Source organism: Xyrauchen texanus, chromosome 5 (assembly GCF_025860055.1).
Source record: "Xyrauchen texanus isolate HMW12.3.18 chromosome 5, RBS_HiC_50CHRs, whole genome shotgun sequence".
NCBI classification, from domain to species: domain Eukaryota; kingdom Metazoa; phylum Chordata; class Actinopteri; order Cypriniformes; family Catostomidae; genus Xyrauchen; species Xyrauchen texanus.
In genome coordinates, this window is record NC_068280.1 from 33,002,295 (window position 1) to 33,028,667 (window position 26,373).

The following is a 26,373-nucleotide window of genomic DNA, read 5'->3' on the forward strand; positions in this document are numbered from 1 at the left end:
TCCATACAATGAAAGTGAATGGTGACTCAGATTAAAGGTCGATTTATACTTCTCCTTCGAACCTATGCTGTTGTAAGCTACACGAGAGCTTTAACTGGTGCACTTTATAACCATCAAATAAAAAATACAAATATTTCACCTGATAAGAGTTCACCAAGTGAGGTACATTTATTAATTAATTTGATTATTCATTCGTATAATCACAGAATGACGCAGAAGCCAACACAGAAATGTAAATTATAACCAATGCATTGGCCAATATGTGGAGCCTACACCGTAGGTTGAAAGTAGAAGTATAATCAGCTTTAACATTCTGCTTAACTCCTTTTGTTTTCCATATAAGAGAGAAAGTCATATCGTTTTTGAATCTCTATTAGTCTTTAATAGAGATTCAAAAACTAATAAATTGATCTTTATTAGTTAGAACTCACCAAACGACCTTTTACTTTTTTGGGCAGATCTTCATCCAGTGTGTAAATGTCCTCTCTCTTTGCCAAATTTTGAGATCCATCTTCAAATTCCACCTTGCACATACAAAACAAAGAACATACCATAGATGATTAGTAGAGTAGCAGTATCTGGAACCAGATTCCAGGTTGTCTTTAACAGACATTCATATCGGGGTCAATGAAATAATATGGCTGTGAGAGTTTACGTGTACCTGGTACATATATGAAGTGTTAGAGCCAAGGTACTTGGCTCCATAAAAAAGTCCATCGGGCCACTTCACCTGGACAGCCTCCCCCACCTCAGGAGGCCCAAGCTGGGCACAATCTCTGCTCTGCAATGGACATGAAGGAATTCCACTCAGAAAGCAGATTAATGCAAGTGACGAATCAGAACGGATTAACATATACATCTAAAATGCAATGTGGTCGCATGTGTTTTTGACCATCTCTGTATGAGGTTTCAGTGATACAATCACAAAACATTTTGGATGGCATTTACACCTGTACTTAGTGCTGTCCACTTGTGATCGGATAACCCCATACACATCTTAATAAAAGGTGAAAATTGGGTCAGTGAGAAATGGATAGCCATTCTTGCATTGTTTGTTTGGTTGTGTGCCTCAGTTAATTAAAAACATGCCACAAACTATTCAGAAAGACAACTTTTTCAAAGACATGATGAAACTAGCAGTAATAAAGTCACTCACTACAATGTCTTCAGGGAACGTATCATTGCTGAATGAACCATCATCAAACATGACTTCGTAGAATGTCTGGGCCGTAACCTGGGTAATACGAGAGCTATAGTAGCGAAGGTTCTTGTGTTTGGAGATCACGGTCTGGCCCACAGCCAACTCACTTCTGCTCACTTTGACTTTCTAAGGGGAGAAAAAAAATCCTGTTAATGTTAATAGGTCAATGACGTAACACTAATTTTCAGTGCCTTGATCTACTAATTTATTTAAAAATACATTAAAAAAAATGCAATGCAAATAAAGAATTATTTTAATATGTCTATTTTCATTTTTATATTTTTATGGGGTAAAGTTAAAAACTGTTCCAATTTCACAACCAAGACAAATTATTAGTAGTAAAGTAATTTTGTGTTACTTCAAAGTCAGTGTGTTATAACCAAAATGCAGAAAACCATTTTGTTACCATGTGATGTGAAAAATTGCGAAACATGGAGCGAGGACCCCTGAAAACCCTCATGATTCTGTCATGATCATCAAGTTTTTTTAACCCTTGGATGGTCATAATGCTCAACTCCCTACTTTGAACCTGCCAGGTCAAATGAACCCATTCTTTATCTTCAATTTTGAAAGCTTGTAATAAAGGCTCTGTTTGCTCCATTTCTCTTCTTTTGGTCTTAAATTGTTCCTCTAGGTGGCAGCAAATACTAGTATTTAATTTTTTTTTCTCCATCACCTTCTCTCACAATATACAGATCTGAAAGTCAGGAGACACCTCAATGCAGCTTCAAAAGTCAAAGCTTCAATAGCTTGTTACAAAGGCTCTGTTTGTGTTATCTCCCTATCTTTAGTTTTAGATCGTTCCACTAGATGGCAGCAAACACTAGAAAAATATATATTTTCTTAATCAGCATCCATCTCAATTTACAGATCTGAAAAAGGGGGTGCCCCAATGTGTTTTGTGAGTCCACCCATAAACAGTCTTTTTTGGAAAGCCCTGCATGTTTTTTGGAATATCTTGGCCTCTGACTGGACTTAAAATGTGATCTTGGTGTCATTTGAAAGTTAAAAACCTAAAAACTATTGTAAATAAAATTGAATCATCAATAGTCAGGAACATATTCAAATGATGATTTTGTTTTTTTTTTAATTAGTCCTTTTTTGCTGAACTGCATTAGAGACATAACAGTGGATTATATACCCAGACAAGCTGAGAGACTAGTAAAAATAGACATATTTTGTAGAAAACAACCAGTTTGTGGCCATTTGGGGCTTACAGAGGCAGTAATTAGATTGGACATAAGACTTTTTTATTTTTATTTTATAAACTTCACATGCATTTATGTACACTCACCTAAAGGATTATTAGGAACACCTGTTCAATTTCTCATTAATGCAATCAACCAATCACATGGCAGTTGCTTCAATGCATTTAGGGGTGTGGTCCTGGTCAAGACAATCTCCTGAACTCCAAACTGAATGTCAGAATGGGAAAGAAAGGTGATTTAAGCAATTTTGAGCGTGGCATGGTTGTTGGTGCCAGACGGGCCGGTCTGAGTATTTCACAATCTGCTCAGTTACTGGGATTTTGACGCACAACCATTTCTAGGGTTTACAAAGAATGGTGTGAAAAGGGAAAAACATCCAGTATGTGGCAGTCCTGTGGGCGAAAATGCCTTGTTGATGCTAGAGGTCAGAGGAGAATGGGCCGACTGATTCAAGCTGATAGAAGAGCAACTTTGCCTGAAATAACCACTCGTTACAACCGAGGTATGCAGCAAAGCATTTGTGAAGACACAACATGCACAACCTTCAGGTGGATGGGCTACAACAGCAGAAGACCCCACCGGGTACCACTCATCTCCACTACAAATAGGAAAAAGAGGCCACAATTGGCTAGAGCTCACCAAAATTGGACAGCTGAAGACTGGAAAAATGTTGCCTGGTCTTATGAGTCTCGATTTCTGTTGAGACATTCAGATGGTAGAGTCAGAATTAGGCGTAAACAGAATGAGAACATGAATCCATCATGCCTTGTTACCACTGTGCAGGCTGGTGGTGGTGGTGTAATGGTGTGGGGGATGTTTTCTTGGCACACTTTAGGCCCCTTAGTGCCAATTGGGCATCGTTTAAATGCCACGGCCTACCTGAGCATTGTTCCCATCAATGCTCTGAGGATGTACCCATCCTCTGATGGCTACTTCCAGCAGGATAATGCACCATGTCACAAAGCTCGAATCATTTCAAATTGGTTTCTTGAACATAACAATGAGTTCACTGTACTAAAATGGCCCCCACAGTCACCAGATCTCAACCCAATACAGCATCTTTGGGATTTGGTGGAACGGGAGGTTTGTGCCCTGGATGTGCATCCCACAAATCTCCATCAACTACAAGATGCTATCCTATCAATATAGGCCAACATTTCTAAAGAATGCTTTCAGCACCTTGTTGAATCAATGCCACGTAGAATTAAGGCAGTTCTGAAGGCGAAAGGGGGTCAAACACAGTATTAGTATGGTGTTCCTAATAATCCTTTAGGTGAGTTTATGTATGTGTGTGTGTGTGTGTGTGTGTGTGTGTGTGTGTATGCGTTTGTGCTGGTATGTGATCTGGGTCAAACTGACCCAGATGAACTTTGTTTATAGACACATTACAGTTTTTTTTAAATTACATTGTCAGGTTCAGATCACCTCTGTGGAGGATGTCATGAAGTTTCAAGCCAAAAAATGTAAGGATGTAAATCACTGTTAAAAGTTTAAATGGGTCAAATTGACCCAAAAGTCAATAAATGGTTAAACAAATATATATCAAATAATACGTTAAGACATTGCAAGGTGAATTCAGGTTGACAATAGTCATGATATTCAATAAATCAATAAAAAGTTAAGAAATTTATAAACAACAATACTTTTTACATTTAAAAGTATAATTTAAAAACCTTTTTGATAACATCTATTCAGTGCAAGGAACACATGCTATTTTCTACTTGATGATTATACTGCTTATTTTATTTTATTTTTAGGGTAATTTTAGAGTCCTTTAGAACACACAAGCAGAACAAAGAGTTTGTAAAATGAATGAGGAGATTTATCAGTGGCTAGAGGAGTCAGAGTACCTTCACATATTTAACAAATACCAGAAGGTTATTACTGACCAAACCAAAAAGGACTTCCAAGAACATTTACAAGAACTTAAAGGTTACTCACCAAATACCAGTTCTCTGATAACAGGAGTGAGGTACTGTATCTCACTATGGGTAAACACATTGGGTGTGGTCAATCCTGGAACATTCACATTTATGCATTTGGCAGATGCTTTTATCCAAAGCAACTTACAGTGCATCCACTTTAAAAGGTTTATAAATAATAAAGTAATTACACTACATTATTCTTAGGCATAATATCATCTCTGGCAATCTTGAGCAATTTATTAATGTGGGATCACATTTCTATCTGCATTTAAATATGTCCTTATAAAAAACAGGAGTTAAAACTGTAGGCTACACAAACACTGTGACACGCCATGTTTTTTTTATGTTTGAGGTAGTCACATAAAACTATGAGGTGCCCCTAGGGACATTATTCAGAATTACCATGCACATACATGTACTTTTCCTCTCACATACACATTATGAAACCAAATTCATTCACATACTATAGTGAAATGCTCACACACATACAAGTGAAATGCTTTTACAAACACAACTGAAACGCTCTCATACATACAACTGAAAATATTACGCTCACACACACAACTGAAATGCTCACACACACACACACACACAACTGAAATGCTCACACACGCAACTGAAATGCTCTCACACACGCAACTGAAACGCGCTCTCACACACGCAACTGAAACGCGCTCTCACACACGCAACTGAAATGCTGTCACACACGCAACTGAAACGCGCTCTCACACACGCAACTGAAACGCGCTCTCACACACGCAACTGAAACGCTCTCACACACGCAACTGAAATGCTGTCACACACGCAACTGAAATGCGCTCTCACACACGCAACTGAAATGCGCTCTCACACACGCAACTGAAACGCGCTCTCACACACGCAACTGAAACGCGCTCTCACACACGCAACTGAAATGCTGTCACACACACAACTGAAACGCGCTCTCACACACGCAACTGAAACGCGCTCTCACACACGCAACTGAAACGCGCTCTCACACACGCAACTGAAACGCGCTCTCACACACGCAACTGAAACGCGCTCTCACACACGCAACTGAAATGCTGTCACACACGCAACTGAAACGCGCTCTCACACACGCAACTGAAATGCTGTCACACACACAACTGAAACGCGCTCTCACACACGCAACTGAAACGCGCTCTCACACACGCAACTGAAATGCTGTCACACACGCAACTGAAACGCGCTCTCACACACGCAACTGAAATGCTGTCACACACACAACTGAAACGCGCTCTCACACACGCAACTGAAACGCGCTCTCACACACGCAACTGAAATGCTGTCACACACGCAACTGAAACGCGCTCTCACACACGCAACTGAAATGCTGTCACACACGCAACTGAAATGCTGTCACACACGCAACTGAAATGCGCTCACACACGCAACTGAAATGCGCTCACACACGCAACTGAAATGCGCTCACACACGCAACTGAAATGCGCTCACACACGCAACTGAAACGCTCTCACACACGCAACTGAAACGCGCTCACACACGCAACTGAAATGCTCTCACACACGCAACTGAAATGCTCTCACACACACAACTGAAATGCTCTCACACACACAACTGAAACGCAATCACACACACAAGTGAAATGCTCTCAAACATACAACTAAAATGATTACACTCTCACACACACAACTGAAAAGCATTTCAGTATGTTGTATGCAAGCATTTCAGTTGTGTGTGTGAGAGAATTTCAGTTGAAACGGAAGGTGGCTAAAGTACCCACTCCACTCCAGTTGGTGGCAGTAGTGTATGGCGTTTAATTTTGGACAAATTAAACGCCATACAGAGCACCATGACACAGCTCGCACGTAAAATTTAAACCTGCAGAACTTGCAAATCACAAACTCGAGCACAAAAAATATGATTGTGCACACAAATTAACAAGTACCACACACGCGCGAGTTTTTTCTGCACACGCGCGAGTTCTTTTCTGCACACGCGCGCGCGCAGATCTGTGGGAAGCCAAACAAAGCAAAAGTGGGACGAGACAGCGGCGGTTTACAGAGCTCGCGCCGCGCTGACATGTCATCTGCGCGGTTCAATGGTCCGAGCCGCGCGGCCAGTTCGTCAGCGCAGCGCGGACGTGTTTCCTAGCGACACCCAATGGGCACTCTTTACTAGTTAGTACTCTTTACTAACACTATTAAAGATAATAAACATAAGAAATGTATGCATTTCATCTTGTCTTTCTTCTTCTTTGTCTTCTGTAGGGAAAAACTGCTAAACTTCAGCAGAGAACCAATTTTTTGTAAGGAAGGAGGGGTTTCTTTATTGTAGGGCCTACATTTATTTGCATGTATTGTTTGCGCTGCGCTGTTTAAATTGGCCAGCGCAGCGCTGTTGAGGATTGTTCGCGCCGCGCTGCCCATTGGGTGTCGCTAGGAAACATGTCCGCGCTGCGCTGACGAACTGGCCGCGCGGCTCGGACCATTGAACCGCGGAGATGACATGTCAGCGTGGCGCGAGCTCTGTAAACCCCCTTTGTCTCGTCCCACTTTTGCTTTGTTTGGCTTCCCATAGAAAAGAACTCGCGCGTGTGTGTACAGTTCTGCGCGCGTGCAGAAAAAACTCGCGCGTGTGTGGGACTTGTTAATTTGTGTGCACAATCATATTTTTGTGCTCGAGTTTGTGATTTGCAAGTTCTGCAGGTTTAAATTTTACGTGCGAGCTGTGTCATGGTGCTCACACTGTTGAAATTCACTTGCGCGCTGTGTTTTTGCGCTTGCGCTGTTTTGTCCAAAATTAAACGCCATACACTACTGCCACCAACTGGAGTGGAGTGGGTACTTTAACCACCTTCCGTTTCAAATGAAATGTGCTTCCGTTTCAACTGAAATGCTCTCACACACGCAACTGAAATGCTCTCACACACACAACTGAAATGCTCTCACACACACAACTGAAATGCTTGCATACAACATACTGAAATGCTTGCATACAACATACTGAAATGCTTGCATACAACATACTGAAATGCTTGCATACAACATACTGAAATGCTTTTCAGTTGTGTGTGTGTGTAATCATTTTAGTTGTATGTATGAGAGCATTTCACTTGTGTGTGTGAGAGTGCGTTTCAGTTGCGTGTGTGAGCGCATTTCAGTTGCGTGTGTGAGAGCATTTCACTTGTGTGTGTGAGAGCATTTCACTTGTGTGTGTGAGAGCATTTCACTTGTGTGTGTGAGAGTGCGTTTCAGTTGCGTGTGTGAGCGCATTTCAGTTGTGTGTGTGAGAGCATTTCACCCGCTTGTTTGCAGATTTATGAGGAGCGCAAGGCTTTTGTACAAGGTGTCCAAACCACTTGTTATTATAATTATTATTCCGCTCCATTCTATGGCTGCCCATAGAACAGCTTACAGCCTGATATGTTACCACAACAAATTTGGGATCTCTACCTCAAAACCTCTAGTCCAAGAAATGAAATTCTATTAATTTCTATGAATACATTTTCTGAAAAACCTACTTTTTCAAACTCTGCATCACTTAGAGGCACTCAAGGCAAAATTATAATTCACAGAATTTTGATAAACCATACCGTTCTCTAATGGCTCTTCAACGAATTGGACAAAGAGTATGCCAAAATGGACGTGAGGGTGTATCTCCATAACGCTTTATTGTATTCATACCAAACTTATTATTTATATTATTAATACTTATTAACTTATTTTGCTGCTCATGGTTCCGATACTTGGCTTTACCCCAGTATCGCTGCTTGCAGCTATATTTATTATTATTATTGTTATTATTTTAAAATTTCTTTGGAATTGCAGTTTTAGTTTCAGCATTCTATGTTTTCTGTAGTATTTATTATTTTTTCTGAAACAAAGATATTTCTTTTTAGTTATTACTTATATTTATTTCAGTTTTAGTAATTTTAGGAATTGACAAATGTATGAAGTACTTTAGCTGACTGAGTTAAAATGGAATAAAACATTATTTATTGCACACTTTAAGGGTTAGTTCACCCAAAAGTAAAATTTTCTCATAATTTGTCCTCATGCCATCCCAGATGTGTATGACTTTTTTTTTTTTTAAAGATTTTTAGAAGAATATATCAGCTCTGTAGGTCCATACAATGCAAGTAAATGGTAAACAGAACTCCTAATGCTCCAAAAAGCAAATAAAGTCAGAATAAAGTTAATCCAGAAGACTCCAGTGGTTTAATCAATGTCTTCTGACACAATATAGTTGGGTTTTCGGTGAGAACAGACCAAAACTCCTTTTTCACTATACACTGTATCTTGAGATAGTTGATTACACTACCAATCACACTTCCTATAACATCATCTAGTGTTCCGAGCATGCATCAAGAACTAGGAAGTTTAATAGAGCTTGAAATCACGATTGTGCCTAGAGACTGCAATGACAAGATGTATAGTAAAAAGGTGTTATATTTTGGTCTGTATTTACTCAAAGCCAAGTGCATCACTTTAGAAGACATTAAACAAACAACTGGGGTCATACGGATTACTTCTTTGCTGACTTTATCTCCTTTTTGGAGCTTTTGGAGTTCTGGTCACCATTCACTTACATTGTATCTACAGAGCCAAGATATTCATCTAAAAATATTTGTGTTTAGCAGAAGAAAGTCATACACATCTGGGATGACATAAGGAGAGTAAAGGATGAAAGAATTATAATTTTTGGGTAAACTATCCCTTTAAGTTTTGGTGATTCTGTTAAACTTACCTAAATAGTTCATTTCTTTAACAGAGATAATTATACAACTATACAGATTAAACCAAAATATTATTTATTTTATACAGAATCAATGCAAACTGTGCACTTCGCTACCGAGATAAATGTATTTCCAATTACTGCCAACTAAGGAACAAAAAAAAATCTTTATATAATGTCAATTTAAAACAAACAGGGAGATTCTTTTTTTTTTTTTTACAATAATGGTCCTCACCTCTACTTATATTTTTAAGAATGTAGGTGCATTGCAAAGTCTTTTAGACATGCCTGTGTCTGTGAATAATTTAACTAATGCATCTTCTCATGTTTAATACTAATTTGCACTAGTGGCCCAGGAGTGATATCTTTCAAGACACGATGATAACGTTTGCTGTGTCTTTTATTCAGTTTGTATAATGCTTTCCTTCATTACCTCGTTTCTGCTGTCTTTGCCACAGTTTAGGAATGCCTGGTAAAAATCTCTGTGAGAGCACAGGTGCGACTTCAAATTAGTGAGGATTTTACCCTTCATTTCGTTGCCACAGATGAATTGCGACACAACAACGCATTTGCTTTTTAGAGTCACTGTTCTATTCAAGGTATTCCCACACAGCACTCCTTTGCTTTCTGCCATGAAACACATCTCGCACGTTTTGAAGACACAGAGTAGGCGTGGTGCCGAACACCTCAACCTATTGTTGTAAGGCATGATCATACCATTCAAAATTCAGAGTTTATATTGCTTCTTGATATTCACATACTGTAATTTGGATGGAATAATGAAATGAAAATAAAAAATATGAAAACTAAATATCGTTTTTGTGTGTTTTATTTTTTAATTTAGTTTTTAGAATTAGATTTTTTGCTTTCATCTAATTTTAGTTATTTTTTTATTTAAAATTTATATTTTACTTTATTTTAGTTAACGAAAATGTTTTTATTAGTTTTCATTTTTGTTAACGACAATAACCCTGCACCACACTTCCCTCCTTGCAGTTGCACGGAGAAGAGATATGTGGTAGAATGAAGTAGGCACCTATGACAGTGGTTTTTACTAGGGAGTTGGGACTCCCTCGTCACTGCTGTGAATGGTCTGTCAATTGACAGATGTGGTGTTATTGGTGCTTCGACACACTTGTTAAAAGACTCTTGGTGCTAATGAAAGTCCGAAAGGCACCTTCAAATATTTATAATCTACTCCCTGATGGGAGCTTAATAGGCAAATCTCAGGAAATTTCTGTGTGATGATTAGATGTATATGTGAAAGTATGCGTCCTTCAGATCGACAGACGTTAACCAGTTTCTAAAATTAATAAATTGAGTGTGTTTTGAGCATGAGCATTTTGAACTTGTACCTTCCAAGGTGTTTGTTGAGGTTCCGCAAATCCAGAATGGGACTTTACATTGGCTATTTCCTCCTCCAAAATCCAAGCTGACTCCCCCTCCGCTGTTGACATTAACACACTGTTGAACAGAGGTGGTTTAACCATGAATTGCAGCCAATAACCCTGTTTTATCGAAGACAAAACCCAGGGGTGATCTGCGCATGAGCGGCAAATTTCTGTGTGAACAGAGAGGGGGCTGCTGAAGCTCTCACTGAATGATAGTGCTGTGGCAACATCTAGCGGTGGAGCTATGGATTCCAGCTCTGAGTTTTCACAAATTGCTGTGCCCTCAGCTCTGGGTTTTAAGATCCACTGAGGCATCGGGAAATCTGTCTTCTCCCTCTCAGACAGGCCAGACAGACCGAGCCAAATAGCCCGTTCGCCCACAACTGCGAGACCTCAGCTGCGGTCGCAGCTCTGGACGGCTTCTCTTGGCGTACGTAGGTTGAGATCCGCAAAACACAGGTCTCTTCCCACAATGCTGCATCCGGTAACCCCACATCAATTTGTCGGCCCATCTACTCCATAAACTTAGTCTGATAAGCTGTGAGGAGCGAGGTGGCATTAAGAGCCCTTGCAGATAGGGCTGAAGATCGGTAGACCTTCTGTTAAATGGAGGCCAACAATCTCAACGTCCATCCCGGCAATAAAGGGGGAGCCATTCAGCTGCCCGAAGATCGCAAGTTGATTCACCACCGACGCCTCCACTGGAGGGGTGCTGGACATCTATAGCTCCTCCATCTCGTGTACATCCAGTCTAGAGAAACCTTTTACAGGAACTCTGTGTGAAAACAGCTGTCCCAAAAACGACACTTCACAGTGCAGGCTGGAGCGGAAGGAATTGTTTGACCAGGGCAGCACATGACGGCAGCCTTTGTCATCATACAGATCCCTCTCTGTAACCTGGCCAGCCTGCTGTGGCAGTCAGTCAATGGACAGCTTGGCCGCCACCCTGCTACAGATCTCAATAAGGTCCAGCTCTCCCTGGCTGGCCATCCAGTAAGGAGAACAGCAGTGAGAATGGCATCATCTACCTCCTCGCATTGTCCTCTAAATGACGATTATCATGCTCATCCACTTCCCTTTTCCCCATTAAAGGGGCTGGTTCAAACAGGGGAGGAAGATTGGGAGAGACTTTGTCCATGAGTTCACCCCAGCTTCGCTGTCCCTGCACCTAGGGAGGGGGTCTTTCTCTGTTAGCGGCAGAGTAAAACAGGGATCTCAATATTCGAAGCTGCGACCCACATCCTCCTTTCCAAGACTCTCCATACAAAACAGGAACAATGCGGATAATGCTCGGGATTATCGAGTGCAGCCTGTGCATGCCTGATCCCCAGAATTATTAGACGAGATCCTAGATCCACAAGCCCACGGATGGGAGGGATCCTTTACCTTCGCTCTGCCGGTCTGTGAGCTCTCAGTTGCCATGACAGAACCAGAACTCAACAACAAAGAAGCAGTTTGCCATAAAGTGCCACTTGATTCTGTGGTAATACCCTTAATGTGACAAGAGCAGCCGATCTACCACACCACCACAACGTGCCAGAGAGGTAGAAACTATATCAGCTCAAAACTCAAAACGTAAGCTCACCTCCACGCGCTGGTTAACACCACCCGAAGAAACACAATATAAATACAGCAGAAAGTATATTCACTTTGACAGTAAATATACCTGCAAAAAGAACAGCCGTGTTCTGCGACGTACCTGAACGGCTCGTTGGATGATCTGTTTAACGACCACTTCTTGTGAGTCCTGCTGAGGATAGTTTCCAATGATCTTCAAGAGGAAAAGAACGAGAATGATGTAGGCAACTATGACAGTGGTTTATTTTAGGTGGGACTCCCTCATCACTTGGTCTGACAGACGTGGTGTTATTAGTGCTTCCAAGCTTTGGCCAAACCAGAGGTGTTTACCCATAGTGAGATACTGAACAAATGTTAGAAAGAGAACTCTTTTCTTTAGTTTTGTAAGAGACTAAGCCCATGTCTAAAAAATAAGAAAAGACAACTGATCGAGAATTATAAATCCGAACAATGGGCCAAGTCAATCTGTCAAGAGACAGATAGCAATGGAACCTTTTCAGACTGTGATGACGCATTTCCACTTTACTTAGCAGAGTGAATAAGGCAATCCTTTTTATATTTAAAATGTTTAAATTATTTACAGTAAATTTATATGATACTTTGTATTATATTACACTGAAATTAGTTTAAAAAGTTTTACCACAGCTGTGATAAGTTTTCTAATACAGCTGCTAAGGGAGTGACAGTAAATTTGGCATCTTTCTCTCTTCTGTCGTAATCCACCGCACTCTTATTTATTTTTACAGTTTAACAGTTTTTTTATGGTGAAGCAAATGGGAATTCAAAAATTATATTTGCTGTGGTCTCTCATTCACTACCTTAGAAGTTTACCCTGCAACAATTTACTTCTACAATGAAACCCGGAAAAGTGAAAAGGGTCCGTGAAGAATCTGTAACAAACTGAATTTATCTGAGCATTTTCATCCAATCAGTATGTCTGTATAAGAGGTCCTCATATTGGTCTGGAAGTACAGCAGCAGTGAGTATACTCACAGCACTGGAGCTCCGTGATTGGTGTCTGTGACAGGTGATAAAAACCACATACGGCCAATCATCAGGCTCCATGGGCACTCCAGCAGCGTGAGCACAGGTGACATGGAAAGAGGTGGGGCAACGGCCACATGAGCACTGTATACACGCTCCAGACAACTTTTTTATCCTGTTACGGCAATATATACACTTCTACAGACAGAGAGAGAAAGTATACAGAGTACACATAAAAGAAGGTCAAGACTTCAAACTGTCTAAAATTGAAATGAGAAGAGAACAGTTCTTTGACCTTTTTTGTACTAAACCGGTGCTCCAAGAGACATTAACATGCTCAGCTTTGAAGAGTTTTGCACAAATTTAAATTTGGTTTGCAATTTTGCAAACATAGCTACCTACACTATGCAGCAAAAAGAATGGAGACGCTTCCTATTCTTCTTCTTACAGGGTTTGGCTATTTCAGCTATACTCATTACTAACAGGTGCATAAAATCAAGCATACACCCATGCAATCTTCGTTCAATAGAAAGTGGCTCATTTTTGGATATTTTGCAGACTGTTATTCAACATAAACATAAGCTACACGAACGTCTTTTGCAGTTGCGGCACTCCCATCTATTTCTTTCAACGTTTCACGCCATTTAAAATGTGTTTACATGTGCACCTCCCATGTTGCCGATCGACCTCTGGCTGGGGGATGTTGCTGGACACGGCAAATGGGGCTCCAGAGGGAATCGGGGGCTTTACATTTATGTGGCCCTGCATGTTGTCTGTGTCTATGAATGTGAATATGTGTGCGTGTGTGTGTGTGTGCGTGTGTGTTCGTGCTTATTGCTCACCAGTTTATATCTCTGTACAGGTATGCCACTGATGTCAATAGGAGCTCTCTTCACCACATCAATGAACTTCACCTCAGGAAGACCCACAGCACACATCACATGGGCCCATCTACAGCATGTATAATTCATGAGCTGCTTGCACTACATCTGAGAATACTGGCCTTAATATGTCTATTTAAATAGTGGAGAATTGTTGTAAAAAAACGTATGCCCAATCTTATGCTGTTTTGTATAAACAGTAATTCAACATTTACAACACTATATTCATATTAAAAAGATAGTTCAGCCCAAAATTCTGTCTTTAAATAATTTACTCACCCATATGTTTTTCCAACCTTGTACGAAATTTTTTCTTCCGTGGAACACAAAATGAATTGTTAGGCAGATAACAATAGCTTAATAATAAGCTAATTAGCCTCAGTCAACATTCACTTTTATTGCAATATAAAATGTAATGGTGACTGAGGCTAACATTCAACCTAAAATCTCCTTTTGTGTTCCATGGAAGAAATAAAGTAATTTGGGTTGGAACAACATGAGATTCAGCTAATGTTGACACAATTTTCAGTTTTGGCTGAGCTATCCATTATGGGCACTAAATGGGGTAAATTACCTATCATCTGAGGTTTTTTTCAATGCACCTCCCCTCAGGTTACACAAACAGCATTCCTATTAGAACACACACAAACAGAGACAAACATAGTAAATCAGCAACCAAAAAACAGCCACACTTTCCATTTTTAGGTTAAAAAAGTGTTTGTAAAAAAAGAAACGGGTGACAGTGATAAAGAAACTTTGATTGAATGATTACGTACAGCTGTCAAGTCTCTGCTTAAACATCGGTCACATGTCCATGGTGGGCCAAAATCATGAGCAGCAACACCGTAGCAACCTGTGGACCAATCAAGCGCTTACATTATCTCCATTGTGCTAATGAAAGGTAGTGTTTATGAATGCAAATGAAAAATAAAGCTAATGAAATATGAATAGTCTGGGAACGGCTCTTGCGGTGGGCTTTTTTTCCTTTATATTTAGTGTATTGTGGTTCAAAAGGTTTAAATAATGTGAACTTTTACTCGCTTGTTTCTCAATGTCTGCAGCCTCATTGTAAGCAATTGCACTCATGCGTTTATGTTGCCATTTTGATCATTTGTGCATCGAGATTGCTGCTCAATTTCCCCTGTAACCAACTGTGCACAACAGCAGCACGGTGGAAGGGGTGTGTGTTTGGCCTGTGTCTCTGCAAACTCGCATTCAGGTCACAATATGCAAGTAGGTCACAACTTCTGTTAAACACCGACTTTTAAGGTATCATTCATGTCAGTAGCACGAATGGTGCAGAAAAAGTTACATGCTGAAGTTTGCAAGCAATAGTAAAAATGATGCTTGCCTTAAAAAGCACCACTTACTAAATATAATTTTTTTCTAAATCAAGTATGACCAAAGCCTGTAGCAATGGAGCACCGATCTTGAGATCTATGCTGCATCCGAATATCCATATTTCCCTACTACATAGTATGCAAAAAAACTGTACGCTAATGGAGTAGTACGTCCAAGACCACAGTATTCTTGAAGCAGTAAGCGAGAAATACCCAGATGACCTACTATTTCCAGAAGTGCGGATCGACTTGACACTTAGTCAGCTGAGGCGACATGATGTTCAAAATACTGGGTATAAATGAACAGCGGTGAATCGTGAGTCAGACGGCTCTTCTAAACTGTAAGTGTTATATATACCAAGATAATTGTTCCTTGTGCTTAAATGGTGCTTGTTTAACAAAACCAGAGCAGATAGTTTTCACAGTTGTTTTTACGTGGGCATTGTCACGAGACAATGCCCACGTCCCTGTGCATGCATACATAAAATAACGTGCTGTTTTATTGGCCTAAAAGTTAATCCTTCATCAAATACAGTACACATTGTGTGGCTAATTCTCACATAATAAATTATTATCAAACAAAAGGAAGAAAAAAAAAAAACTTCTAGTTAAATTATCTGCAGAAGCCTATTACTGGTATAAGTTTTATGGAATTTTATAAAGTCAGTTTGAATGATTTTTGTACTTAAGACAAACACATTATATAGTCATTTAAAGTGCAACTGAACACCACAAACATACATTTTGTGTATGCATTAATATTAGCGTTAGTTAGTATAAGTTAGTGTGTTGTTAAGAGATAGTGTGTTGTTGGGTGATCTCATAAACATACTGGCATGAACTTGAACACAGCAATTGTTGCAGGCCACAAGTGGACTGGATCCATCCTCCTCCAGGAGTGTATTCAAGGGACATGGACCCTCCTCGTACGCAAAACAGATTTCAGGGATCAGGGGTCGTGATCTCAAGCCAACTTCCCGTAAACATGATTCATGTGACTCTGAAGCAGCACTCATCAAGTCTTCATGCCTTCTCTCCTCTGAATTCTCAGGCTGACAGAGAACAAAACAAAACCTTGAAATAAATGCATTTATCTCGATATATAATGCATATACTGTACACAAGATTAGTACCTATGGTTGTCCAGTATCAATCAAAACGTTACCTGATAATACGGCATGAAGAGGGTGCAGACAGCACAGTGTGGAGCAGTTTTAGCTGCAGTTATGTTGTACTCTCTTTCATGCTGGAGATGCACTTTCCTGTGCTGCCACAGATGCACTAAAGGCTTTGCCCATTCCTCAGTCTCGGGCTCCTCTTCCTCATCTATGCCCTCCTCTATGGTCTCTGAGACACACACAAACACATGAACATTTACTCACATTACCCTCTATTAAAATGAGAAGTACAAATATTTTCAAGAACCACTGCACTTCTACAGTACATATAGTACAACAAATTGTATAGTTGAGCAAGTGAACTTGCAGCCTGAACTGCATGTGCTGATAAAGACTGAGGCCCATGAATTAATAGACACAGGCAATAAACAAGACAACCACAAAATTCTATTGTGATGTCCTAGCCAGTTGCATTCATCAAAATTATACAGTAGCACAATCACATAATATGTCCATAATGTAAATCCACACCATTCTTCAATCAATGTCCATATTCTTACACCTTAATACTTAATATAAAGTATAATTATATGCTTTCTCAAGGAATTGAAATTGTTAATTGCCTAATTTATTAAGACGTTCCTAAAATGATCTTAAATGTGAACATAAAACAATTTCATAAATGTTCCTACAAATGATTTATGAAAATGTCTGTACACTTGAAAACTATTTCCTAAATGCATCCTATTTTCAAATCATAATTCATCTTAAAGGTGCACTCATTAACGTTTGACTTTGTCATCTTGGACTTAAGACACTTGAATGCAACATCATTTAAAATCACTCTACAAAAACATTCCATTTGTTAACACTAGTTAACAAAATGAACTAACAATAAAAATACTTTTACAGCCTTTATTTTGTAGGCTATTATTAATAGTAATATTTTGTATAACTATTATTGTTTATTGTCAAATTCAAAATATAGTAATAAATATGTTTTTATGTGATCTGTGAATGTTTTTTACCCTCCCAAAATGTGCTTGACATATAACATACCAATTATTATTCCAGCCTGTCATCTCGTAGGTCTCAAAATTTATTTATTTAAACATGCAGGGCTATAAATAAATATTCTGTTACTGTGGATTAATATGTATTTCATTTATAAATAAATTCATTCTGTCACGGATTCACATTTGCACCACTAAAAATCAAAATCAAGTCAGTGCACTAGCACACCAGAGCACGGGCACAAAAACATTCCTACACATGCTTGTCAGTTGATGTACATATGAGAAAATGTTGTCTTTATAAATCCAGATTTATTCCTCTATTTTGAATTAGGATATAATTCATGGAATTTAGGATAAAAATCTGATTGTATGCATGTTTTATAAATAAAGCCCCAGAACTAATAGATTTCTTAAGATTCCCATCCCTAATCCCCAATAATATCATAATTTGATTGCATAGACAACTAAAATGGTTAAACATTAACCGTCATCACTGGTAGCCTGCTGCTTTACTGCACTGGGAACGGCTCTTGCGGTGGGCTTTCTTAGGGGGTGACGCCAACTTTTGGTGGTCTTCTTACAAGTTTGCATTTGATACTGTGAGGAGAGAGAGATAGAAGAGAAGTCAGTGAGAGAGAAAGCATACAAACATTAAATACCGTTGTTCCCTTTATTGTGCATCTGTGTATATGCATATGTACATTTATTGATGCTTTAGCAATGGGACGCTTTGTTTATTGTGCCAATAGAACTTTCTTTCAATAATGAAAGAGTAAAAGTATATAAAGGAACAGATTAAAAAGTGCAAATTGTGATGGAAATGAAGGTGAGAACACTTAATACTTCATAGTGAAATCTAGTTAATATAACAGTGTGTCCTAACCAGGTGCGTTGTGACAAGTTGCCAGCGAAGCTATTGATCATTTCACACTAAAAGAGAAAATGCGAAACAAAACCAGTCAAACAGAAGATATTTATTCTTGATACCAAAGATCAACTAAATTTATTTTCACTTGTCTTATCATTTGTCACAATCTCTGCTGGCTAGGACAAAAGCTCTGCTCAATGGACAATTTTCCATTTACAGGTTTTTAGAAGTAAACTACTGCATGGTAAACTGCTATAGTTGTGAATGGTAGACCAGAGCAAATATGATTTTTCATATACATTTATGCATTTGGCAGATGCTTTTTTCCAAATTGAATTACAATGCATTCAAAGTATACATTGTATCAGTTTGTTTGTTCCCTGGGAAACAAACCCATGATCTCGGTGTTGTTAGCGCCATGCTCTACCTGTTGAGCTACTTCTCTATTCTTATTTGCTCAACAGTTAAAAAAAAAAAGGCCTATTTCGACGACTTTTCAAAAGAGGAAAAAGAAAAATAGTGAGCGATGAACTTCGACAGTCAGAAAAGAGAAAGATGTACTTGATGTACACTACCAGGTCAGCAGCTGCATTTAAAACCCCATTGCAGTGGTAACTACTTTTTTTGTAATTAATACCATGGTAATATAATATATAGTATAATGTTATAAGTCTACACTTGCTGCTAAATAATGTGGAAATGTGTCAGACTATGAAAAGGGTCCATATGAAAAAGAAGATTTATTGCTTGTTATTTTATTTCTGCAGGCCTTGTAAAGACACAATGCAGAGTTTATGGGCGTCGCACGGTAAACACATTCAAAATATATAGGATATTAAAATTAATAAATGTCTATTTTTCCAGCCTGTTGTATTAGAATTTATTTATCACCCTTCATTTATTTTAGATACAGATCTTATACATTTACATATGAAAAAATATACTATTTATCTAATCTATTATCATTCATATGTATATGCATATGTATAATTACATATCATATATTAATGGGGATTTAATTTATTACATCTGAGATTTACACAAGTAAACAAGGTTTGAACATCAATGTATCAAGATCAAACTAAAATTCACTGCTTTTTAATATGTCTGTGTACAAATTTGAAGGGTACTTATTAGATCAATACATCATCTTATGCCACTACGCATTATGGAGAGCTTACGACCTACTAGCTAAATCTTGCCTTAAGAACAGGTGGTGCAACCAAATGAATCACTGACTTATTTACAAACTAACTCGTAGTTGCTAACCCCTTAGTGTGAACTTTACATCCCAACTTACGTGAGACCTTACACACAGCTGGTGCAACACTAGCCAGGACTTACTGAGCAGACTTCCCCTGGCTCCAGACCTGGTTCCACAAATTCAGGGTCACTCATGGCATTCTCCTCACTGGATTCACTGCTGGTGTCAGCACCTTTCTCTCCAGATTCACAGGAATCAGAATCACTCACTGACCCATCATTTTCTGACTTTGTACCTTCAAAATAATCTTGACCTTTGATCTCATTCTCCTGTGGTTGCTGAGAGCTAGTCTGCTTATCAAGCTCACAAGCTTCAGCTGCTTCCACCTTCAGCTGTTTCAGATCTCGTGGTAGATTTTGTGCCATCTCTGACTCTGAGCATTGCAGGGAGCTGGTTTCCAGGTTGCCCCATGTCTGTGCGCAGTTTAGAGAATCTGGAAACTTGTCTTGTTGGCAGCTTGAATCGGACCACAGGGTGTAGGGCATTGTGTCATGGGCATAGTCTGTGATATTGCTCTCACCTTTGGTAAGACCCACAACCAGCTCAGGCTGTAAGCTCTCAATCAGCACTGCAGGATTCTGGGAGCTGAGGTTTTTCCAAATGGTGGAAGTAAAGGGTGTAGAATTTGAGAAGGAGCTCTGGGACGCAGTGAGAGAGCAGGACTGCTTTTCAAGACATAGAGAAATTTGCTTATTCTCGCTGTCTGATGAAATAGAGGGAGGACATGAGTTATCAATCAATGCAGAGTCGTGCGCATATATAAAATCCATCTCTGCTACTGTAGAGAGCTGTAAAAGACTGTTAGTAGTGATTCTAAATTGTGCAGTGGACACTGGAGTGTGAGTGTCCACAGTGTTCTGTTCTACAGATGGGAGTGTGTGTTCATGTCCTTCTTGTTTGTACTTCTTCTCTGGTGGTTCCCATTGTGTGACCAAGGAAGGAGATACTGGCTTTGTTGTACACATGTTTGGGTTTAAATTCTGTAGGCTGACAACTTCTTGGGGTAAAGTGAATCGCCAACTTGGACAGGTGATTTCAGAAGATGTCCCCATATCATCTGTTATAAAAGGTGAGTGTGATTTTTCCAGATGGAAATCAGGTGACACACTAGTGTTCTGACTGTCAGGTCGGACAGCGAGAGTCAGTGAGGGCATTTCAGGTGCAAGACATTGAGGATTCACTCTCTCCTCTTCAGTGAGCTCAGGTGTCAGAAGAGGCATTTCGGAAAATTGAATAGTCTGTTGCATTTCTGAGGTTGTTTTGTGTTCTGCGTCTTCAAAATGTCGATAGATTGAGCTTTGCTCTTTGTAAAGTGCTGAGGTGCAACAGTCAATACCGCTTTCAATCAAGATATCGGTGGCTGTTTGATCGGTTTTCATTTTAGCTTGTTGGGAATCACTTTCTGAAAATAAAACTTCACCACTGGAGGTCACAGAAATAGAAGGTACACTTGTTTCTGAGGCAGATTCACAGTTTAGCATTAATGTTTGATTTGAACATTTAGAAGTTTTTTGTGAGTCGAGAGTCACATCCATAGTGATGTCTCTATCTGAGGATGTTTCAGGCCCAGGCTGTGCATTGGAGCTTGTTTTGGTGGATACCTGACCTTTTTCTAAAGTTAAAGATGCCTGGGAGTTCGTGTGACCAGGATAAGGGTCACTTTGGCTGGATGTTGTGGTCAGTGGAGGGGTCACGGTTCGCTCAGGAGAAGATTCTTTAAGTTTTCTGGTGGAGTGTGCCAACAAATCACTCTCAACTCTTGTTACCTTAACGACACACATTTGTCGACATGGACCAGTGAGCCCTAAATAAAGACAAACATTTGAAGTAAAACATTCAGATTAGCTACTTATTGTTAAGTGTATGGCTAAAACTAAGAAAAAGGCACTCTGTCAAATTGTGAGAATGAAAGAGAAGGTACTAGCCTTTTATTTCACTTGAGTACTGCAATTCTTTCTGGGGTTTCTCTGGGTCTTCCTCTTCCTTGTCTCTTGATGTTAAAGCTGCCCCTCTACTCCTTCGACCAATCCCTTTCATTGGCATGGTGTCCACTGTTTTCAATCGTTTGGAGCATGTGCGTGGGTAATGGAGACTGTTAAACAAAATAAATAAAGACGTATAACTCACTGTCCTAGACTGACTGACAAATCACCATGAAAGAATAGAACATGTCAAGCAAATGGATGCATTTATTTGAGCTTCTTAGTAAAGGGTGTTTTTTTCTTTGCAAATTAAAAACTTTATGGTTCAAGATAATGGCTAATAGACACCGATTATGTTAGCTAATAGAGACTGATGTTTTTCCAATAATGATGCTGGCAGAGGAAGCATTTGGCTATTTGGATTCATGTGGCTCTCTTACTGACAATAAATTCAAATTTCTTTACTATATATCTTGTAGCATTTTGTAGTATTATGCATAGGTACGCAAATACAGAGGTGATTGCTTCTTTTGTTGTAAGCATGCTGTCCCACTGAACACATGTAACATGCTTTCATGCATTACTGAGGCAGTCACAATCCTCAGTACACAGAGGGGCAATAGAATTACCCTCAAATGTCTGAGCTATCTGCTCTATTTAAAAGAAGTGGAGACAGAGTTGAACATTTTTAACATGTACATTTCTACAAGCAAGATTCTCTTCAAACTGTTGTGCTGCCAAGTCTGTGGTTGATCTGAAAGAGAAAACTGACTGTTGAAGACAGTTTATGCTGATGCCTACTATGGCAGCCCTTGCTGCAACACTGAGAATGCAAAGCATACTTGTAATCTTTCACTGTGAAATGTTCTGATACATTGCAATGCAATGAAAAAATCAAGTTGGCAAAGCTAGAAGCATTCATATGTTGGCATAAATATGCTTTATGCCTTATACATAAAAGATTGGTTTGGTCAACTCTTTCATACCTTTGGGTAGTGGGCATTTTCCAACGACGCCTCTGAAGCCAGTTCTGCAGCTCAGGAGTAGTGCTGGGCGTGGCCAGGGTGTGATCCAATGGGAATGTATCTTTGCCTTGTGTCCACGCTTGGTAGCGGTCTGGCTGGAATCGCTTGACAAACGGATCCATGGAGATCTTCACCATGTCCTTACTGCATGTGCACTGCAAGCAAAGAAGACCGATTTAAATTAAGTAATTTATAAAAAATAAAATAAAAATAATTAATAGGACTGTCAATCGAATTAATCGCATATGTCAATATTTGCAGAGAAAGGGCCCCAAATAATTAAATATAGAAGGTGCTTATTCATGCGATTATTTAATCAGCCAATCATGTGACAGCAGTGCATTGCATAAAATTAAGCCAATACACTCGTTCACAAACTAAATGAATAAATCAGGCATCTTGTTCATGAAAGAGGATCTGCTGACTAGCTTAACAAGAGGACACAAGTCGTTTGATCAGTTCGGCAATCTCGTTCAACGAGAAAATATAATTTTTAATTATGAATAAAATTAGGCCAGATTAATTATGAATAAAAGTGATGACCACATTACAACGACATACAGACGTTACTGAAACACATAATTTTTATGCCTAATATTGTTGCCCTTTTTTTGTATAGCTTGATAAAAACTCCAGTTTTCATCTGTGGGGAAACGCTTATGATGCTTAAACACTATGCAGTGCTGAAATCTCTTAGTAGAATTGTAGACATGGAAATTTTAAAGGATAATCAGACTTGTTTCGGTCTTGCAGAACCATCAAAAGAACAAATAAAAAAAAATATATATATATATATTTAGACAAGCTTGAATTACTTCGATGGTTGTACTGTTCCTAATTATGGTCCAGGGGCATGCTTAAAGAAAATATGTATATTTTGTTTTTATAGTATTAAAGGGATAATTCACCCAAAATTGAAAATGCAGTCATTGTTTATTCACCTCTATGTTGTTATCCCATATGACTTTCTTTCTTTTTCTCAACACAAAAGGAGAAATTATGAACAAATTGTGCTCATTGATGTCATACAATGGAAGTTTATGGTGACCACCTATTTGAGCTTCAAAAGTATAATTCATAAGTCTAATAAATTATTGTATGCACCTCATGCTTGTTCTGAAGGCACATGAAAATGAAAATAAAAAAATAACTTGACAAACTGAAATCTAATTTATTATTAAGTGAAACTCTTGACCAACCATTGATCTCCTGCGCAAGCTTTAGAGCTACTTGCACGACAGCAGAATTTACGTGGCTGCACCTGCTTCAAGTGAGCTTTTTGTCGGGTTAGGGTTAAACCTATACAATAAAGCAAGACACCTTGATTTCAAACTTTAAACTTTATTTTTTATTTATTTTAACTAAAAGTTCAAATGAAACTGGAAATCAATAAGTGCAATTAAATTGTGTGTTGTTCTCCTATTTGAAAGATTGAAGGCTTTACAACATCTCTCTGGCAAAGAACCTGCTTCATCTGTGCATTCTCTACCCGTCGGGTATTTCGTTGTCCAGGAAAATACATCATGTGTTTGAATAAATTTGTTTTGTTCCCCTCATATATATATATATATATATATCCAATTACATCGCAACCCCGAGCTGAGGGATCAGTGAATATTCTTGCTTTAGTGATTTTGCATTGAAAATGTATTTATTTAAAAAACAAAATATTTAAAATCAAACGCGCGTGTTCCACGAGATTGCATGCCTCCGTATCAGCATGTCATATATGTGCATAGACGGCTTCTCTGTCATCTGTTCTTAATAATATAATAAAGTGTGTTTCTTCAAGCGCGTGTGTTTCTTCGGTGTGTCTACAGGCAAATTATTTGTAATATTAATTTGATAATAATAAGTCTGATTATCATAATAATTTAATAGATTATTGGGAAAACAAGCCAACTATCGTCTTGACATCGTCAAAGGTATCAGCTATTGGCGATCACCCTGACCATCGTCGATCTCCTAGATCATCGTCTGTCGGCACAACCCTAATGTGCATTTCTCTCTATAAATTAACAAAATGTTCAGACAGTCTCTTGCTGGTTTTTTCGATACATTCAGAATCATAACCGCTTTTGCCGGTGTTGCTGCAATTCACTTTGTGCGTGCGCTAGTAAAATTTATATTTTAAAGGCTCATTAATAAGGTTTAATATTTCTCAGTAATGTAGAACAGTGTTAGCAATGTTACTTATAACATTCTCTCTCAGCCCTGGAACTCAAACCATTATCGGATGCCCCCCAAAATATATATATTTAAGTAATTAAATTAATATCATAAACGTGCGATGACTAGTCGACTAATGGCTTAAATTAATGGATACTAATCGATTAGGAAAATCTTTGGTCGGGGGCAGCCCTAGTTTCGATTCAACTGGACCAGCAGCAATAATAACAACAGAAAACTAAACACAGCTGCACACAAACCAGAAAATGTAACTTCCAAAACATGTCTAAAGTGTTCTAAGTCGAAAAACATATGCATTTCTATGCCCAGCCTTATTTATTTGAACCGGAGTACTCAGAAATCAAACAGGGAGAAATAGAAGAGCCTGAAGACAGCCAAAGAGGTTGTCACAATAAACTGCCATTGCATGTCACGGAGCTCAAAATTTTTCACAATGTCTCCCATTGTTAAGAAAAAGAAAGAAAGTCAAATGGGTTTAACAGCACAGGGGTAAGTAAACAATGACTGAATTTTCATTTTTTAGTGAACTATCCCTTTAATCAAACTGAATTAATGTGTTAATTAATATACAGCCCAATTAATTTAATTAATTTCCTCAAAACAAAAAGGTGTCAAATGTTCACCAGCAGTAGATGAAGCTAACATGTAAGATGTAACTGTTTGTCAGACTTGCATCATATCAGCCACAGTTCTTTAAAAGTGCCTCTGAATACCTGTGTGGCAACTTTGCCATAATCGATCCACCTGATACTGGCAAAATTGGTGGATTCAGCACAGTTGAAGCCGTGGTTGAAGCCAGCGTGGTAACCATAAGGAAATGTGATCATAAACTCGCCCGCCTCCTGTGTTATCTGTAATAATATAACGGTATGATGTATCAGTATATATGAGGAGAACGGAGACACCACAACTGTATTCTTAAGGCATAATATTACAAAAAATTATTAAAATGAATGTATTAAAATGTATTCAAAAAGACTGGATTGCCTTATCAAATGGTATGCTGTATTTCTTTAGTACAGATGGGGATATCAGTGTCATCTTGTGCCTCAGGAATGCCTCACAGCTTTTAAAGCTGTTAGGAAAGAAACCTAAAGACAAAGACACATTTATCACACCAAATACAACATTGTAAAAAATATAAAGGAGCCTTTCCACCATCGAGCCGAATGGTTCTCCGAACGGAACCATACCGCTACATATTGGTCCTGGGACGTTGGCACAGTTACAGTTTGTTTTGTTGCTGTGGTGCTGCTAAATCAGGATTAGAATGATCTGATTACGCAAGTCACCAATTGTGAGTCGCCAAATACTAAAAGCATTCTACTAGCATGAAAATGTAGGGCGTGAATGGTTTGTAATCGTACCATACCAAACTGTTCTTAAATGGAGATGCTACTGGAACCGTTTACTCACCATGCTCAGAACTGTTCAGCCCAATGATGGAAAAATGCTTTAAAGAAAATTCTAATATGTAGATTACAGGAGCTATATAAAAATTGCAAAAATAGAAATATACTATGGTTCACCAGAATGGGTTTAACTTCTATGGTTAAGATATCTGTATGCAGCACATTCCTTGGCTACTGATAATTTTTTTATTATTATTATACTTTTTTGAAAGAATACTACTGTAAGAGATTTACCTATAGCAAGACGCTCTAGTCTCTTCCCATGCTCTGGAGGGATGGCATACCTGCAGAATTTGTACACTTATTTATTTTTTTCACATAAAATGGTGGT

The 26,373-nt window shown here is 38.8% G+C and overlaps 1 protein-coding gene across 3 annotated transcripts in view; it reads right to left on the bottom strand.

Moving 5' to 3' along the window:
• The window catches only part of LOC127644168 (lysine-specific demethylase 4C-like), a 33,537-nt gene that overhangs the window by 1,400 nt on the left and 5,764 nt on the right, over positions 1 to 26,373 (bottom strand). For 2 of the 3 annotated variants that reach the window (XM_052127212.1, XM_052127211.1), the window contains exons 6-21: positions 26,277 to 26,326; positions 25,618 to 25,721; positions 25,344 to 25,481; positions 22,402 to 22,595; positions 21,419 to 21,585; positions 19,574 to 21,297; positions 17,847 to 17,958; positions 16,393 to 16,574; positions 16,060 to 16,279; positions 14,664 to 14,740; positions 14,462 to 14,517; positions 13,849 to 13,957; positions 13,016 to 13,204; positions 1,157 to 1,327; positions 662 to 781; positions 432 to 524 (exon numbers count right to left, since the gene is read on the bottom strand). In XM_052127212.1, coding sequence (XP_051983172.1) covers positions 432 to 524; positions 662 to 781; positions 1,157 to 1,327; positions 13,016 to 13,204; positions 13,849 to 13,957; positions 14,462 to 14,517; positions 14,664 to 14,740; positions 16,060 to 16,279; positions 16,393 to 16,574; positions 17,847 to 17,958; positions 19,574 to 21,297; positions 21,419 to 21,585; positions 22,402 to 22,595; positions 25,344 to 25,481; positions 25,618 to 25,721; positions 26,277 to 26,326 — 3,706 coding nt within the window. The remainder of the gene's footprint in view (positions 1 to 431; positions 525 to 661; positions 782 to 1,156; positions 1,328 to 13,015; positions 13,205 to 13,848; positions 13,958 to 14,461; positions 14,518 to 14,663; positions 14,741 to 16,059; positions 16,280 to 16,392; positions 16,575 to 17,846; positions 17,959 to 19,573; positions 21,298 to 21,418; positions 21,586 to 22,401; positions 22,596 to 25,343; positions 25,482 to 25,617; positions 25,722 to 26,276; positions 26,327 to 26,373) is intronic. The other variant, XM_052127213.1, reaches the window with a different exon arrangement.